This window comes from Pogoniulus pusillus, chromosome 13 (genome assembly GCF_015220805.1).
Source record: "Pogoniulus pusillus isolate bPogPus1 chromosome 13, bPogPus1.pri, whole genome shotgun sequence".
Lineage (NCBI taxonomy): Eukaryota > Metazoa > Chordata > Aves > Piciformes > Lybiidae > Pogoniulus > Pogoniulus pusillus.
In genome coordinates, this window is record NC_087276.1 from 25,256,134 (window position 1) to 25,275,335 (window position 19,202).

The 19,202-nt window shown below is 45.1% G+C and overlaps 1 protein-coding gene across 2 annotated transcripts in view; it reads right to left on the bottom strand.

The window, feature by feature from the left end:
• Positions 1-287: 287 nt before the first annotated feature.
• Positions 288-19,202, bottom strand: part of FOXK1 (forkhead box K1) — a 52,206-nt gene continuing 33,291 nt past the window's right edge. The window contains exons 3-9 of one of the 2 annotated variants that reach the window (XM_064153641.1): positions 13,527-13,683; positions 12,119-12,265; positions 10,175-10,368; positions 8,160-8,326; positions 7,183-7,464; positions 4,188-4,415; positions 288-1,321 (exon numbers count right to left, since the gene is read on the bottom strand). In XM_064153641.1, the coding sequence (XP_064009711.1) occupies positions 1,101-1,321; positions 4,188-4,415; positions 7,183-7,464; positions 8,160-8,326; positions 10,175-10,368; positions 12,119-12,265; positions 13,527-13,683 (1,396 nt within the window). In that variant the 3' untranslated portion in view covers positions 288-1,100. The remainder of the gene's footprint in view (positions 1,322-4,187; positions 4,416-7,182; positions 7,465-8,159; positions 8,327-10,174; positions 10,369-12,118; positions 12,266-13,526; positions 13,684-19,202) is intronic. The other variant, XM_064153642.1, reaches the window with a different exon arrangement.

The window sequence follows — 19,202 nt, forward strand, 5'->3', positions numbered from 1 at the left end:
AGACCCCTACGTGGCCCTGGACTCCTGACCACTGTCCATCTAGTTAAGGACTACACTACCAACAGGAGGTAAAGGTGGACTGCTTTAGTGCAGAGGACCAAGTTCACAGAAACAGTGGCTGTGTCTTCACTTACAGTGCTATTCTGAACAAAAACTGGTTCTCCGGTACAGGATGTGACCAAACACACAGAGAAGATTTTGGAGACAGCCCTCCCCATGTGATCCTCAGTCATCAAGATATTTTGGCTGTTGTCCAGAGCAAGGTGATGAATAACTGTAAGAAATCATTGAAGGTACAAAACCCTTTGTTTTTAATATTGTTACAGGAACCAATTTAATACAGTTCCTCTGTCATCTTATTCTCCCTCAGAGGGAATGGAGAGAAATTGCATCTGGAAATCCAGGTGGCCGAGCCCTGTAACTCTTCCTCCTGAAGCTCCACATAAATAAATGTTCATTCATATGCAGAATTTTTCTGGTTTAAAACACAAAAATCATTTTGCCTTTTTCTTTAAGCTTGGTACCATGTTTCTTTAATGTTGCTGTTGTGAGATACTGCACCCATCTTTCAGCATCTGATTGCCTTAGATGGCCCTTTAAAAATGGTCCTACGTTTCGAAGCTCTGAGAAGCACAGTATTAAGGCATAGAAAATGAGGAGTTTTCTTTCCAGGGAGCAGATCGTATTTGTGTTACATTCCTTTAGATGCTGAACTGCAAATTCTATCCCCTTGGAGCCAAAAGGGGAAAAGACAGTTAAAAATATCCCAGCAGTCATACAATCAGTTGTCTTTTTTTTTTTTTTGTTAGGGTTTTTTTTTGAAATTTTTTTTTAAAAAAGGGAAAAAAACCATCCCATAGGTAAAGACAGAACAGAGTTCCAGATATGGGTTCTTGGGAGGGGTTTTTCCATTCTTTTTGGCACCTTGTGATTCTAACAGCTGTTGTCCTCCCATTTAAAAAACTCTGACTTTAAAAAGAGCTCTTTATTCATTAGGTTTTGAGCTGTTACAGTTGTGGCTTGTTTTCTTTGAAAGCTGCTTTAGGGCTCTTGCATTCCCATGCCCACCCCACATTTCTCCAGCTCTTCCCACCGGTTCTTCATTCACTGGTTGCCTGTCCTTGTGGCATGGTAGATGTGATGACTCCAGTTTGGGCTGGGACTGCTGCACTGGACTCTTCTATTCGGGGTCTCTTGACTTCAGGTTCGCTGGAAGAGGCTGACGCTGTCTCTTCGGTTGCCGTCTCACACACCCGGCTGACTACAACGGGAGTGGATGAGCTGGCCTGGGCTGCAAGAAGCTGCAATGGGTTTGTGAGAGCTGGGAAACAGGACAAGAGAGAGAAAGCATTAATGTGATGAAGCAGCATGAGTGTTTGCTATTCCAGAAAGCAAAACATCACAGCCAAAGGTGATAGCTGACACATACTCAAATGATGTTTTCAAGCCCATTTTGAAGGGCTTGCTAGCCTTGCCTCTCCCTCTTCTCCCACAATTTCAGCTTTGTGCGAGTTTAGCAAACTGGTAATAATCCCTTTCACAGGAGAACTTCCTTCTTCCTATTCATTGTCAAACAAGGCATTGCCAGCTAAGCATTCGCCTACAGAAAGCAAAGGTCAATCCCCTGTCAAAATCGCAGCACACCTCCTCTTTGAGGGGTGGTAGTTCTCTGGTCACCTACAACCAGAGCTTCTTGGAAGCCACAACATCCACGTGCTCTCTCTTCAGTCTTGAGGGCATTCTTTAGCCCTCCTTGCACACTAAGAGCAGCCACTCTGTTGGGAAGCTAGAATCCAAGTACCAAGTGTACTGACACCTCACTTGTAAACGGGGCAGGAAAGAGTTTATTCCAGATAATCAAATGTGTTCCCATCAGAACACAGGAATTTCTGGCTCCCAATCCAGTATTCCAGTACTGACACAAGATCTCACCCTCTCATTAATAAAAGCGGTGAGAAGAAAAAGATGATTTAAGTAGTGACCCTCCGTAAAAATGTCTACAATTCCTAGTTCCAGACAGAGAATGTGCTTACACACTGGCTTTGGCACACAACGCTGCTCAGAAAACAAAACACATGCAGTTTCTGGAATCTACATCAATCAGAAAGCCAGCCAAAAGGGACTCGGGAGACAGCACATCCTCTGCCCTCCAGACTGACTTGCAAAGGATGGAATGACAGAACATTAGCGGTGCGTTCACTGCTGAATGCGTCAAGAAAGGAGCCCTAGGATAAATAAACAAAGCAAAAAGAACAAAGGTCTTCAAAGCCCAGCAGCTTCTACCACAGCATGGGAAGAAGGCTGCACAGTATCAGAAGGAACCAAGGGGAAAAAAAAGGGGAAGGATAAGGTTAGTCATCAATTACAGTTCAGCGATTTGGAGAACCTAAATCATGCAGTTGAAGTCAACTTTGTCCAGAAAAATAAAGGCTCAGGCTCTGTTTTGTGAACCACAACATTCACTATCACTTGTGAGAAAGAAACCAAACCACCCCTCAGACTCAACTAGAATACTTTCCAGTTTGATGAGAGCACTAGAAAAAAATTAGTCAGATTAGAATATCTTAATACTGAATTGGTAAAAATCTGTCTGATTCAACCTAAACAGAAACTAATGCTGGGTAGAATCACAGATTCAGCCAGGTTGGAAGAGGCTTCCAAGATCATCCAGTCCAACCTATCACCCAGCCCTGTCCAATCAACTAGACCAGGGGTCCTCAAACTACGGCCCGTGGGGCGGATATGGTCCCCCAGGGTCCTCAATCCGGCCCGCAGGTATTACAGAACCCCCCTGCCTGCCCTCTTCCCCCCCGCCAGTGGTTGGGAGGGAAACCAAGCAGCCACTTGCTGCCACTTAATCCACTGGCCGGCGTCCGCAGCCCCCAAGCACCCACCGGGACTAGGCTGGAAGCAAACCATAGTCCATCTCCTGACACTACTGGGCTGGAACCAAACCATAGTCCATCTCCTGACACTACTGGGCTGGAACCAAACTATAGTCCAGCCCCTAACACTACTGGGCTGGAACCAAACCATAGTCTGGCCCCCAACAGTGTCTGAGGGACAGCAAACTGGCCCCCTGTTTAAAAACTTTGAGGACCCCTGGACTAGACCATGGCACTAAATGCCTCATCCAGTCTTTGATTGAACACCTCCAGGGACAGCGACTCCAACCACCTCCCCGGGCAGCCTATTCCAACAGCAAATCACTCTCTGTGAAGCAATCCATTTAGTAACTTGATAACCCACTCACATAAAAACCTTATCACTACCATTTTTTATTGATCCAGTAAGTGCCCTGCAATTCAAGCGCAAGCCAGCTGATAGCGCAAAGAGATGTAGCAGAACATCCTGTAGAAGCAGTCCTGCCTTCATGAAAGCCACCAGAATCCCCCCAATGCCCTCCATTTCAAACACTCTCATAAGCAGCAGCCTGGGAAAGCAGAGGTGCTTCTCATCTCATTGAATAGGGCTGTAGGAAACCTGGATATTATCCAGTCATCATCCTTAGCTGAACAAAACCTGAAGTGCTGAGCAAGCAGTAAGAGGAGGATGCCAAGACACTGCTAGTAGGGCATTTTATAAGTCAGGCTTGACAAATGACTAGAACACATCCTGTATATAAAAAAATCCTCTATCTCCTCACCTGATAAAAGAGATCTTGTTCCTCTCAGGCTCTAAGACCTTAAGAGGGGAAAGTATGTTATTTTCCTAATGCTCTATGGAGTCGTATTTCACGAGATCTGAAGAGCACCGTGGAAATGTTGTTATTTGGCATGCTGAAAGCAAAAGCTGTTTGTCAGAAGAAAACAAATGAAAGCAGGCTATACAAAAGAATCACTAACACTTGCAACAAGTAACTCTCAAAAGGTTACCAAAAAAACCTCTGGAAAGAGAGGCTGAGTAGTAATAAACACACAGCCAAGGACAAAGCAAAGACTGGACTTTTCAGAAGCAATGCCAGATAGCAAAACTCTGCCGCTAGGCTAAAAAGAAAACAGAGGCAGACAGAAGGATATCTACCACTGATATTTACAGCCACAGAAGAACTGGAATATCTTTGCTACTGAACACACGGAATAACTTGACACAGACTAAGAAAAGAAAAACCCTTGCATCTGTGCAGCAACCAAAGTGCTAAGCACAGAGGGCAGTCAAAGGCCAGGAAGCAGTGGGAAGACGCCTACCATAAGCGCTGCTGGCGATGCTGTTGGTGGGGATGGCGTGCTTCCCGTTCTGAGTCACGGCCCGCACGGGCAGCTGGTGCTGTCCAATGGCCACTGGAGCTGCCTGCTGAAGGATGGTGACCGTCTGGCCTGGAACGCCCTGGGCCATCTGACTGGCAACTGTCTGAATAACACGGCTGGCTGTGGGTATCGTGGCAAATGCAATCGTTGGCTTTTCATCCATGCCTGCTTAAAAGGAGAACACACAACGGTCAAGGAAGCAGATCTTTATTATAAGAGTGGTGAAACATTGGAACAGGTTGTCCAAGGAAGTGGTGGAGGCCCCATCCCTGGAAATGTTCAATATCAGGCTTGATGGAGCTCTAAGCAATCTGCTCTATTTGAAGATGTTACTGCTTACTGCAGGGGATTTGCACTAGATTATCTTTAAAGTTCCCTTCCAATCCAATGGATTCTATGATTTCCTCTGTTCTCAGTAACATTTTAGCAGTGATACTTCCCTAGCCTCATGAATGTTCTGCACCTGGATTGGTACAAGCACAACGTCAGGCTGGGTGGTGAATGGCTGAAAGCAGCCCTGAGGAAAAGGACCTGGGGGTCTGGGGTGATGAAAAGTTCAACACGAGCTGGCAGTGCGAGTGCAGTCCAGACAGTCAACCGTGTCCTGGGCTGCATCAAGAGCAGTGTGGTCAGCAGGGCAAGAGAGGGGATTCTCCTCATTCACTCTGCTCTCGTCAGACCACACCTGGAGTGCTGTGTGCAGTTCTGGAGCCCCAGCACAAAAAGGATATCGAACTGTTGGAGTGAGTGCAGAGAAGGGCCACGAAGATGATCAGAGGGCTGCAGCAGCTCTGCTATGAGGATAGCCTATGACAGTTGGGACTCTTCAGCCTGGAGAAGAGATGGCTTCGAGAAGACCTTGTTGTAGCCTTCCAGTACCTGAAAGGGGCCTACAGAAGGGCTAGGCAGGCACTATTTACAAGGTCTTGTAATGACAGGATGAGGAGTAATGGGTTTAAACTGGCAGAGGGGACATTCAAACTAGATGTTAGGAAAGGGTTCTTTCCAGTGAGGGGGGAGAGACAGTGGCACAAGTTGCCCAGGAAGGATGGGGATGCTCCCTCCCTGGAGGTGTTCAAAGCCAGGCTGGATGAGGCCCTATGGCAGGGGGTTGGAACTGGATGAGCTTTGAAGTCTCTTTCAACCTAAACCATTTTATGATTCTATGTGAAAAAACCTCAGCACCACAGAAGGTCAAAGATGAACATGTGAATACTCTAAAATATTTTATATTGCACATACACTCTAGCACTATTAAAAACATTCTTCTTATAGTATATCCCATTCAGCCACCACCAAAAAACCAAATCTAGATTGGAAACTTGACCCTTTGTCCTAAACAGGCATCATCTCCCTTACTGGCACATTACAGCTGTTACATGGACAGCAGTCACTGCAAATCTCATAGCTCACTTTGCAATTACAGGCCTGACTCTCAATACCACACAGCAGGAGAAGGCATTAAGATCTTAAACAATGCCTGGAGCAAAGAGTCTGCAACAGCTTGCTGTCAGGGCTGCACAGAGGTTGATTTACAAGGAGGTCTTCTCACAATTTTGCCAGCTATGCAAGTATAAGTGGGAGTTAAAAAAAATAAAGAGGAGGAGGGTTAAGTTCCTGAATAGAGATAACTGTTTTGAGAGCACTCAGCCACTTATCTCACTGCCTAGGACAAGTACTGGGTCAATTCAGGAGGTATGTAACAGGACAGCATGCAGAAAAGATGACCACTCTTCTCTAATAAGGCCTCTAAGTATTTCATAGAAGAGGCAGGCAGTAAGCACAAACTTGTTATTCCTGTAGGAAGAGAAAATGTCTCCCATTTTAAGATTAGTAGACAACAAGAGTGGAGTTAGATAGCAAGCGCTGATCTTACTTGAAGGATAAGGTGCTGGTAAGCAAGGACAGAAAAGGCAAGGAAAGTAGAGAGATTAGGAAAAAAAAGGGAGAAACCAGGAAAAATAAAGAGAAGAGGTTAGGAATAGGAGTGAGAGAGGAAGAAATAGGGAAAGAACAGGTGACAACAAGAACTAGTGAATGAAAGAAAGAGGCAGGTGACAGATAGGCAGCTGCAAGTGCTAGTGCTTCAGGAGTATGTATGGGATCCAGACAGGAATTTGTTGAGAATGCAAGTGAAACTCAAGCAAGATAACCAATGCTAAACTAAAAATGCCAGTGGTCCTGCTGTTGTGGGAGGGGAAGGTTTCTGTCTTTTCTCCTCCCCCCCTTCCTCTTAGAGACCATTGCCTCAATGCCCACATGAAAGCAATCAGAAAAACTAGTCTTGCTGCTGGTACAACACACATCTATCCTGCAGCACCAAGCCCTTCTGAAATGGCAAGCAGACAAGGTGTTGTCTAGATTACAGCAAGAGAACTTTTAACTCAATAAATCCCCCAAGGCTGGAATTTCCATCTTAGGAAAAAAAGAGACCTTTGTTGTAACTAGTTTTTGGAGACTGCTTTAATGGGGCACTGGCTGCACTTCCAGAAGCACATGCTTTCCTTGAGGAATGCAGGCCTGTGAAAACGAAGGGCTCAATCATTTATTTACAATCCCATCCAGAAGCAGAGAGTTTCAGCCTTTCCCAGGTCATCTCTTTGGGCTAGAAAAAAAAATACACATTTCTCTAGCACATTCAGCTGACCAATAAACAGGAAGAATATTGATAATGAGGATAATAGAAATATTTCAATTCCTTCACATTTTATCAGCCTCCAAAGTCTGTTAAGAATTGTTTGTCACAGAAGGCAAGGGAGCACAGCTGTCTTGCTCTTCGGTGGAGACAAAGGGGTGAATTCTTATTTGCTTTAAGTTTTACCTGGAGAAACATCTTTTATTAAGGGCTAAACACCCAGTGAGTGAAAACAGTGTTTGACTGCCCATAATGCTGCTCAAGATTAGAAGAGTAGAAAAGGAGATGAAAAAAAGCTACCTCGATGGTCACCAGCTAAGTCCAACACAGCTCCTGCAGCTTCATGAGCTCCTCCTGCTGTGCCCTGATTTGTGAGGATGTATCCATTGGCAGAGTTTGCAGAGGAGGTCACAACTCGGACCATTGTAACAGTAGGAGCTTGCTGAACTACGTGAATGGCGTGACATGGAGGCTGTTGGGAAGTCACTATGGATGCTGGCATGTACGCGACTGGTTTTGCCACCAGAGTAGATGTTCGTGGAGGAACAGCCATAATCACCGGCTGGGCACTGACTGGAGATCCTAAACAAAGGAGAGAAGCCCACATTAGCATGAGAGGCAAAAGGCCTCCATTCATGTCACATGCACGCTTCTAACTTGCAGCACTCAGACCTTCAGCATTGGCAGAAGTGGAGTAGGCAACAAAAACTAGGGCTTCAAAAATTGTCACTTCATTTTTCTCTTTCCCAACTTACCAGAACCTTGCCTTCCATCTCAGCACATTTCTGTGGTTAAAAGCCACCATAAGTACATACACAAAAAAGCTTGAATGAGCTTTGCCTTCCAGCTTCACCAGGAACACTCTATACATCAGGCCAGTTACAGCACAGCTGACAAGCAGGTATTTAACAAGGCTTAACGAATTACCAAAGCCCTGGCCATGGCACCAGACCTCTGCACAGCCAAGCTGATCTTCTTCAGAAGGCTGGTAAATCAGTGTGAGCAAGCTACACACTACCGTGGCTACTGTGCTTTAGATCCACCTAGATCAAGGTTAGCTCACATATTTCTACATATTCCTTTATCTCCTGCCCACTCATCCAAAGAGTAGTAAGAACAACGGTCTGAAGTTGCATATGCATCATTAATCCCCACCAACAGAGTGGAAAGACCTAGATATTCCTGTAACACACTGGCAGAAGCACTCCTGCAGTGTCCTCAGCGTGGCACTCGGTGCAAACCAACAGCCACCCTCCTGTGAAACAAGAGCTACTCACCAGGTGCACTCTGTGAATATCGATACTCTGGAACTGAGGCTAACTTTGACCCAAAGTCATGATCATGTGGAATGGGTGAGCCCTCCCGTGATAGGCACTCTGGAGTCTGTAGGCCACTAGAGTGAGGGGACAGCAGTCCAGGGTGAGTAGGGGAGGCAGGAGCGCTCCTGAAACAGCAGAAGGTAGTGTTGGTACACGTAGATGCCTTTTGACCACAAGACAGCAGCAGAGACCAAGAGATATACTTGGCTACAGGATTCTCTAGCAGAAAGACAGCCTTTCTTCCACACTACCCACTACAGCCTCAGTGAGAGGAGGTGAAAGCCACACAATAGCCTCACAAACACTTTAGCACCAAATACTACCTCATTATTACTGGCTGAAGGAAACTGGGCCCTTCAGATTTGTTTAACATTTCATCTTAAGACCCACTGCTGGCAGAGAAGCTCCCAGCTGTCTCAGGTTCAGATCAGTATAATAATTTCAGTCCATCCTCAAAGGATTTTAGTGATGAGGAGAGGAAGAAGAAGAAAGACGCAAGCATCTGCTTCATATATGCCCACAGAACAACTGCTGCCTCTTCTCCCCATTGCTTCCCTCCCACCTCTGGTCCCATGCAGCCAAACACATGAGGAATGAAAAACTTATTTAATGACAAATGAGTGAGAAGGTGATCAGCTGAAAACCTCTCCTGTTTCCCTGCTCATTTTAACGAAAAACAAGAGGTGTGGGAGGAATGCCACAGGAAACTGCTCCAGCTAGCGCTGAAACAACCCCATGCAGAGATACAGGCTGGGGTCGGAGCGGCTGGAGAGCAGCCAAACAGAGAGGGATCTGGGGGTGCTGACTGATACCTGCCTGAACATGAGCCAGCAGTGTGCCCAGGTGGCCAAGAGAGCCAATGGCATCCTGGCCTGCAACAGGAATGGTGTGGTCAGCAGGAGCAGGGAGGTCATTCTGCCCCTGTACTCTGCACTGGTTAGACCACACCTTGAGTACTGTGTTCAGTTCTGGGCCCCCCAGTTTAGGAGGGACATTGAGATGCTTGAGCGTGTCCAGAGAAGGGCGACGAGGCTGGGGAGAGGCCTTGAGCACAGCCCTACGAGGAGAGGCTGAGGGAGCTGGGATTGGTTAGCCTGGAGAAGAGGAGGCTCAGGGGTGACCTTATTGCTGTCTACAACTACCTGAGGGGTGGTTGTGGCCAGGAGGAGGTTGCTCTCTTCTCTCAGGTGGCCAGCACCAGAACGAGAGGACACAGCCTCAGGCTGCGCCAGAGGAGATTTAGGCTGGAGGTGAGGAGAAAGTTCTTCACTGAGAGAGTCATTGGACACTGGAATGGGCTGCCCGGGGAGGTGGTGAAGTCGCCGTCCCTGGGGCTGTTCAAGGCAAGGTTGGACGTGGCACTTGGTGCCATGGTCTAGCCTTGAGCTCTGTGGTAAAGGGTTGGGCTTGATGATCTGTGAGGTCTCTTCCAACCCTGATGATACTGTGATATGCAAGTCCTGTCCTCACAGATACAGGGCCTAGAGAAGGCTGTCACTGCACACAGATCCTCTTTTGTAGTTACACCACTGACTTGAGCAGCTACACTGAGCAGCCCCCATTGCTTCACTGCTGACAACCACGATCAACCTGATCTTCCCTATAGGAGAGGGTTTTAAATACCACAAGATTTATTCCCACTATGATCTAATCCACATCTAAACACAGCTTTCCTGAAATGCGAGATTGGCATCTTAAAACCGCTTACTCCAGCGATAACTGCTTTGAACATCTCTGAAGTGATGCCAAAACCTATCTGCTATTTGATGCAATTTTTGTAGGTTGGTTCTGGATTTTTTTTTTCTGGTAAACGCTTAAGAAGTCAGAGCAATTTTCAGGTTATGCCTCAGGACTAATTATATTACCTCTCAAACTATAAACACAAGTGAAGGTTGCTCACTGTACTTCAGGAGAAGTTTGTTTGTTTTCTTTCTAATGTGTTTGGCACAGAGATTAGAGGAAATTCAAGTTACCTGGAGGACAGAGGCCCAAAAGGTGTTCGGAAGCAGGACACTCCTCTTTGCCTTCGTTTTCTAAATGCTTGCTCTACTAGTTTGGCTTCAGAGGCAGGGTCAATTCGCCAAAAGGAGCCTTTTCCAGGCTCCTCCTGGGAGCGTGGGACTTTAATAAAGTAACGGTTCAAGGAGAGGTTGTGCCGAATGGAATTCTGCAGGAAGCAGGGGAAGGAGATGATTATTTTGCCATGAGGAAGCATGTAACAAAGATCAAGGGGCTTTGCCACACAGCTTGGAAAAAATAAAATCCATGCCACCAGAATCAGTGTTGAAGACAGAAACAAGTCACTCAACTCAGACAGCTCCAAAGCCACTGCAACAGAAGAACTGGGGAAACGTGTCAGAGCTTCTACTAACAATGCTGAAAGACTGTTTTGCTTGGTCCTACCCCATCACTTCAATACATCTGGAGCCAGGCAGTGCAGTGACTCCCCTGTGGAAGGCAATGAAAGCAGAGCTTTTGCTGAGGCAGGGGGAAATCACTGTAAACCACATCAGAACTCTCTCAGAAGACAGGCTTTATTGTAGGCAAGTGGAAAAAACTGCCTGAGCCTGTGCTAACTGCTAACCTGACAGATTACTGGGGTGCCCAAACATGCCCTAAAGAACACTGCACCTCATGGCAATTGCAATGCAAGTCAGCCAATGTGCCCCCAGACAGCTGTTTCTCAGCAGAATCCATTACCTGTGTAGCACAAGACTAGCACAGCACTCCAGACACTGACAGGACTATGGCTCCTTTACTCTGCAAAAGTCCACCTCTTTCTGGGTGTAGTACTGTCTTTTGGGCTTGCTGAGCCTTTCCCTAGCCCAAGTATGCAAAAACCCATTCCTTTTCCACTTTCAAAACACAACAAGAGCTTCTGTAGCAGCTTTAGATGAGCTCTTCACATGTGAATGAAGCCTCACGATGCTACTGGGAGGGGAGGGGAAAAGGCAACTTCACTCTCTACTGAAACGTAGCTCTCTTTGAAGCAGGACACAGCGACTGGTTTCCAAAGCCCAATTCTGCTGAGCAGGTTAAGGCAGGAAGTGAATTCCACAATTAATTAGAACTGCAGGGAAAAGCCAGGGAGCCAGAAATGTATTTATTCCAACTGTACTCAAAGTGCACCAAGCAGCTCTCTCCTGTCAGTTGGTCACAACAATATCAGCAGCTGTGAGAGGCCTTCCAGCTGCATTAGTGTATTATATTTAAACGACAGCACCCATTTAAAAGGTGTGATGCCAAGAAAAAGCCTGAAAGCAGGTGGAGCTGAGGTTTCTTGAACTTTGAAAACAGCCCTCGAGTGAACATTTAAGCTTGATTTAGCATGTGTTAACTACATCCAAACTCTCCTACGAAGCTGGTCAGATTTCCTCTAATACCACAAGGAAGGCCTAGAGTTGTAGTTTCCCAAGCTCTCATTTTGAGACTCAAATTTTGCCAGCTCTGACTTGGACAATGCAATTGGTACACTGAGAAAGAGACCAACTGTGATTGGAGGTATAATAATTAAAAATTCGGGCTCAGTTTTAGGCTGGACATCATCTGTTTGGACAGATCATACCAAAGAGAAGGGGAAGGAATAGGGAATATTCAGGGAAGTATTTGGACAGAGGAGTAACTGATAGAACAGATGTGGAAGAATAAAACCAAACAAAAATGAAAGGCACATGACCACGGCATTAAAAGGGTTTCAGAAACCAAAGAGCCCAATGCTAACAGACTACATTGCCTTAGAAAACATTTTAAAAACCCAAACTCATCACTCATAAACAAAGTAGTTATGTTAAACAAATTCACTCTGGGAATAGTCAAAGCAGCTCTATTCCCAGTGCCCCAAATCTTTAATAAATGCATTTCGAAGCAGATAAACCCTGTCAAAGTAGTTTAGAAGCTTGTCAGTATCAAGAACTCACCTGCCAGCCTTTGTCAGCAGTCCTGTAATATGGATAATGCTTGGTAATGTGGGCATAGATCCCACTTAGTGTTAATTGTCTGTCCTGTGCTGAAGATATAGCCTGCACGATTAGCTGAGCGTAAGAATAGGGTGGCTTGGACTCATCCTAAAGAAAAAAGAACAAGCAGAAGATTAGTCATTAATAAGGAATTCCTGCACTAGAGTGTAGCAGCAACCCAAACCAAAAACCACACTGGGCTGTAGTTTTCACAGATACTAAAAGAGCAGCAGGGACAACTAAGAGTGGCACCATCCTCTTCCCTTTCACTCCTGTTTTAGCACTGCCAGCTTCCAAATTTCACACAACCAAGTGCATGCAAAGAGGACTATAGGACTGAGCCACATGAAACAATCTCCTTCCCCCTGCCCAGAAACACACACCCAAAAAGCTAACTTGGATCAGATTCTGTTTCACACTGATTTTACCACACATGCTTACAGCAGATATAAGGGATAGGATCAGAACAAGCAACTGGAAGCAGAGTTAGAAGGTGCATGGTTGTTCACTACAAACTAAAGCCCAGCTACAACTGCACTTTGTCAGAAAGCCTGCTTGCATGAAACCTATCAGCTCTCCTCCCAGCAACAAGCCCGAGATGAAACTTGATCCTGTCCCTTCCCCTCTCCCTCTCCATCAGGATTTGTTTCATTCTAGGAACTTTAATTTGTTTGCCAGATCTCGTATTCCCAGCTCTTCGTGTTACTTCATCAAGAACAACCCTTCTTGTCTCAAGGGAGAATTCAACATACAAAAAAAGCCATTTAGTGTTGTGCTCCTCCTCCCAATCCCAAATCAGGTGGTTTTGGATCTAAAACTCTAACTTTGATCTGAAGATCAGCTCACCAAAATTAAATTTTAGCATTATAACTAAGTTATTTTTTAATCTGAATCCCATTTGCTACTCTCCTCATTTAGTGCTTGCTTGACAGGCCTTTGTGTTTGCTTCAAAGTCAGACTACAGATTTCTAATGACAAGGATCTGGTTTCTCTCCTTGCTTCCCTTTTCTCCAACTTGCATTTTGCAAAACACCACTAAATTAAAAGGAGAAAAGATGACTCAGAGCATTAATGCACCTCTGTATAGGTTGATTTATCAAACAAACAGAAAAATTATTCTTGCTTACCCATTTTTGTGAACAACTTGAATCTATTTTGGGCAGCTAAGCAAGCAGATTCATCATCTAACACTAATAAGGGGATGGTTTGAAGGCATGGTCTCAACCCCCTGGAGGATACTGTATACAATGTCCTTATGGCCAGGGTATTCTTAGACCCCTTTTAACTGTATCCAGCACTGGCAATAAACTGCCAGGTCTTAATAACCCTCCCAGTGAGCATGGTTGGGTAAAGTAATGTTTCTCTGAACCTTTGGGCTGTCCCCGCCAGATGCATCTGCCTGCTGCTCTGATGCTGCTTTTGCAGCATACTCTGCTGCCAGCTGCAGATCCGAGGTAATGTTGTGAACAAAACGATATCCTGAGGATCCAGCACCACGTGGACTGGCTGGGCAAGAGTTGGGAACACTGGAGACACAAAAAAGAGGAAACACAATTATTCATTATTTCACTTATTAACAAGACACACAGTTCTTACTCTCTAAAGTACAGTAAAGCTCACAGGTCACAGAAGCAGATATTCACTAGACTTGGTTTTTGTCCCTGTGGCTTATCCAAAGCTGAGACAGACTGAGAAAAAAGGAGTAAGGGATAAATTGGAATTTCTGCAAATCCTGACACCTGCCACACACACACTTTTGGCAGTCACAAGACAGCAGTCTCAAAATATTGAACAACTCCTGTGTTCAGAGAAACACTTAAACCAATGCAGAACTTAAACCAACATGCCCTGTGTCAGGGATGAATTCTTTACTAAATAGCTTGCTATTGTAACTTGTGAACAAACACTACTCCACTCTCCTTGTACCACAGGTAATACTTAATTAATCCTAACAGATGCAGGCTACATTCTTTTACAGCAGGCATCTGCCGTGAAGGGCCCTATCCAACACAACACTTGAGCTTTAGAAGACCATACCCTGATCAGTGCCAAAGAGACATCTCCTGGATTCACCAGCACACAAATGCAGTTAACAAAAGGGAGCTGTAATCACTAGTATGCAATACAGAAATGCAGTTAACAAAAGGGAGCTGTAATCACTAGTATGCAATACAGAAGGCAGCTTGTGGGAAGAAGACAATATTCAGTCAAAGAGCCACCACAAGATGGCATGACAGGAACAGCAACCGAGGAGGACAGCGGTGCTAGAGCAGATCAAAAGCTGCACAAACAAATAAAAGGTGGCTGTAATTTGCAGCAACACTCAGGCACACAGAAGTGAGTGCTACGAGATGAGAACTAATCAGAAAGGCCGGTCTAGGGGTCACACATCTTTGATTTACAGGGTGAAAGGATAGGAGAAAAGGGATTATCCGGGAATTGTCTATCTCTGTTCTGTGCTGCCCAGCATCCAGGGGTGCCACGTCGGAACAGCAAGGCACAGGTGAGTCCCAGGATGACATGTGTCTTCTGCGTAAGAGCAGAGAAACAACGAACAAGAAAGCAAAACAATACACAGAAGATTTACATAGCAAAACATGCAGTTCAAATTGTATGAGAAGATGCAAATTGAAGCCCACAGCTGGGAACTATTGAGTTCAGTAAAACTGGCATAAACAAACTTACCAGTCAAACGCTCAACAGCGGTGCTAACCCTGACACAAATAAACGCAGCCAGTGATGCTCAGCAGAGCACTCTGCTAAACGCTGCGCAGAACGACCCCCCAGAAAAGAGTCCCTTCCTCTAAAAGGTGATTGGTTAAATAGCTTCCCCCACAAGCACCTACACATGTGGACGGCCAACCCTCCTTTGCTCCCTGGGCAAACCGTTTGTGCACAAGCACTGTGACAAGGTAAGGAATGATCGTGTCCTAGCAGGGTCCAGCCTGTAAGCTGAGAAGTGCTGCTTCTCCTTGTGGAGTCCTTGCAAATGGCTGCAGTGCTGAGCTCAGCACAACACAGACTGGTTCCTTTTAGAAGTGAATTACAGGATGGGGGGGAGGGGGTAGGCAGGGGAGAGGAAAAAGGCAACAGAAATATTCAGCCACAACAAACCCTTGCAGTAGGAAACACAACCTCGCCCATCTCCCGTATACCAGCCGTGCACAGCGTTGCACAGCATCTGGTAACCCTTTCAGCACGCACCCATAGTCCCTGGCATTCAGAAGTGCAGCAGGGGGTGAAGCTTTCAGGAGGTGCAAAGCATCTAATTGTTGCTGAGCCCCTGTGTGTAAACCTCTCTTTGCGAGAGATAAAGGCACTTCGTACCTCCTCTTTCAAAAGCAAGAAACCTGTTTGTGCAGGAAAATGAATCAAAGTTTGCTATTACAGGCTTTGTGCCTGCTTTGGAAGTGGCTAACGCTAAACCACAGAAGACACTCTTGATGTCTTAGTATTCACATGGGGAGCTGGTGTGAATTTAATTATGCTGCTGTCATTTTTCAATAGCTTCTCCACATACACACTTCTTAAAATGTGTAGATAATTACAAATGAAAAGGCATTTTCATACATGAAACAATGACAAACCAAAAACACAGCAGTTCTTTTTATCAGTGGCTTTGGCACTCGAGCAATTATTGTAACACAGGGACTAGAAATGGAACAGGATGAAACAGAGTTTTCTGATTTTGGTCTTCAGCTGCAAAAACACACCAACAGCAAATCACAGAGCAGCAGCCAAAACTCAGGTCAAAGATATGGAAGAGAGAAAAAGTTAAAAAGTTCTTCAGTACTTCTTTGCCTGTTCTATTTTATTTTACATGAACAAACCTCCTCTATTGGTATGGCTTCGAAGACTGTCCCATGCAGCTCAGATAAAAGAATTGATTAATGTTTTCAAGATCAGCAAAGGAAGCAGGTTTTCCACTTGTTCAAATTTTAGTTTCTGAGGCTGATCATGAGTTTGAAGTGTGTTTTCTTGCCCCTCCCCTCCATTTAGTAAAAAATGAAATAAAAGCAGAAATCACAGCCTGGCAGGGTAAAGGATCTCGAGTGTTGACCGAGCCCTGCCAACCTAAAGTGTTGTTAGCTTTCTGAAAAGCCAGCCTCTCCCAGCAGACAGACACCAAAGAACATGAGCAGCTCCCTAAAGAAACATTCACAGCCATAGATTTGGAAGTGATACTGTTTCTTTTCTACCAGGACAGAGCACTTTTATCTAGGTAGATCTGCCCCTTCCAGCCTGGATCAATGATCACATCAAGAGGCGTGGGTACGGAACTAATACCACAAACTTTCAGCCACGCCATGCAAAGCAACAGGGTAACATATGTTAAGTGTTCAAGCTTTCAGTCAATCATTCATAGGGAAGGGAGAAAAAGCTGACAACTGGAAAAAACAAGGAGACATAATCAGTTCCACTGACTCCCCATGGAACAAGAGGAGTGAAGAAACAGTTTTACTAAAAATAACCCTCTGAGGGTTAAGTTAAAATTAAACATTAATGCAGTCAAAAGAAAACAAGCAAATACAATACAGTGACATCAGTTTCCTGGAGTTCCTGGAATTCTCCTCACCACCCAGAGACAGGGATGCTTGCATGCACTAACATCCCCTTTAAAAGTATTATGGAACAAAAAGGTTTTCCTCCTACAAACACCTATTTGTGCTATAGAACAAACATTAGGTGTGGGGACAGTGATTACTATTACCTGGATATTAATATTGCATCATATTTGGTGAGAACTTGATCTGTTTTCATACTACAACCCACTACTGAGAAAGGCATAGCTCTCAGAACCCCTAACTCCCTGCTGGGATCCATGCCTACTGTGCATGCAGGCAATCCTGGCTTACAAGCAAACCAAGGTGACTTGGGTTAAGCTTGTTTGTTATGGAAAGAAGCATTCTGGAAAGGAATCAAGTGGTTTATACCACTGGAAGACTCACAGAGCACAAAGACAAACCAGCTGCAGTTACCTAGTATCTTAATCCTATGGCACCATGGCTAATGCCTCAAGTCCCAGAGATCTTTGATATCCACTGCAGAGTCAGCATCTCAACTTGAAACTGCAGGCAGTCAGTGAGCTGCAGTTTCCCAAATACAATGCTGAGACTCAGCTTTAGAATCAGACTACAACCTTGTAGCTTGTTCTCCATTTAACACTTCACATTTCTTCAGCTGCAAGGCCAGAAAGAGGAGGGCTGAACGCAGTGACTGTAATACACTCACCTGTGTTAAGGGGCAGGATGTCTTTCAAACACAGGGCTCAAGTTCTAGCTATTGAAAACGAAACAGCTCTTTGTAGAATCACTTTCAACTCTTGCCAAAAGGAATCTAGTCTCTTAAGCTCAAAGCACTTTCTAGCAACAGTCAAATCATTCAAGATCAGCTGTGGGAGAGTATGTACAACTTACTGCTGAAATGTTCAAAATAGGTTTGTTTTAATGAAGATGTACCACACTCTGTGTGTGTGGTGTGTCCACAATCAGGATACTCTGAATTACTTGTCTCTTCCCATTTCAAAACATGAAGGATGCAGCAGACCCAGAGAATCTACTGACAGGGATAACTAGAATGATCAGAGACACAGAGCAGATTCCATACAGGAAACAAATAGTTCAAGATGGAAGATGAGGAGCAAGGTGACTGAGCCTATAAAAAGAAAGCCAAGAGGTGCTCAGCTCCTGGCCTCTTCTGAGGAGATATGGTGAAGCACAAAGTGAAACTAAGCACATCCAAAACAACAGAAAGTGATTCTACAGTTGTTGTGGCATGCTGTAAGACAGGGCTGGTGCTTGAAAGTCTGTGTGAATGCAAGAGGTCTTGGGGAAAGGAGTAAGATAGGGAATCCACCAATGGCTCTGAGAGACAGATGGTTGGGAAGTCCCAGCTCCTGACCCAAGAAAATGGTGGGGGCAGACTGCATCTCGGTTAGCATTACTCTGTTTTTTTTATGTTCTTGCATTATCCCAAAGACATCCATCTGATGCAGAATACTGAGCTAGAGGGATTTGCTGCCTGAGCACATATGAGATTATGTAAAACACTCTTGACTCCCTCAGTCCTAGCCACATTTGACAGAATGGGGAAAAACAAAACAAAAAGCCTCAAAACAGCAAAGGGTTAAATGGTTTATTTATGGTCACATTACAAATCTATGAACTAGCTGGGAACAGAAACACTCCCAAACTCCAGCACCAATTTCCCCCAGGAGGAGAGGCAGTACAAGAATGCAGGAAAGTTGCCCTATTAATTTCATTCTTCTCTAGAAGAAAGTTATCTGTAGGGCTCAAGCTACAGAGGCTTAATGTAAGCCAGGTATATTGATAAAGCACCTATCCTCTCTATGATGAAGAGGAAAGATTACCTGAGACACATAATTGCTCACCTAAATTGGAATCTGCACTGCTAAAGTGGGAAAAAACCCCAACTATTTCCAGCTTTGTGGGTTGGGATATGGTGGGCAGTGCCTCTGCAAAATGTCTGAGTGCACATCTGTGAAGCAGGTACAAGAGACATAGCAGGGATAAAAGCTGCAACCTTGGCAACACGGCCAATGCACAGATTGCTGCCTGAATAGGCAGTTTGTCTGAAGGCCCTATTGTGTACAAAGGAAGAATCCCTGTTTCTTAACATCTTCCCCAGTCTCCTCCCCAAATACAAATTGGAGGTGTGTGGCCATGCACGAGAGCACTATGGTTAGAGAAATGGCACAAACCTCAGACTAGCCCTATACCCCTTCCAAAGGTCTGTGAAGAGGGGCACTGAAAGAGACAGGGAGGGTTTTTACATGCATAGGCAAGAACCAGGTCAAAGTACAGCACTTCAGCTTGCGAAACGAGCATTTCCATGATACGTCAATCAGCAAGAATGGGTGAGAATCTCTCCTTCCCCAGCCTAGCCCCAAAATTCACAACTCAAAGAAAGGCAAGTCCTTGCATGTTTTACATTTCAGGTTTCAGAAACAATCACAAGTGGTGAGACTGCCAAACCAAGCTGTATTTTGATGTGAAAGGAGAAATCTGAGAGCTACCCTGCCTGC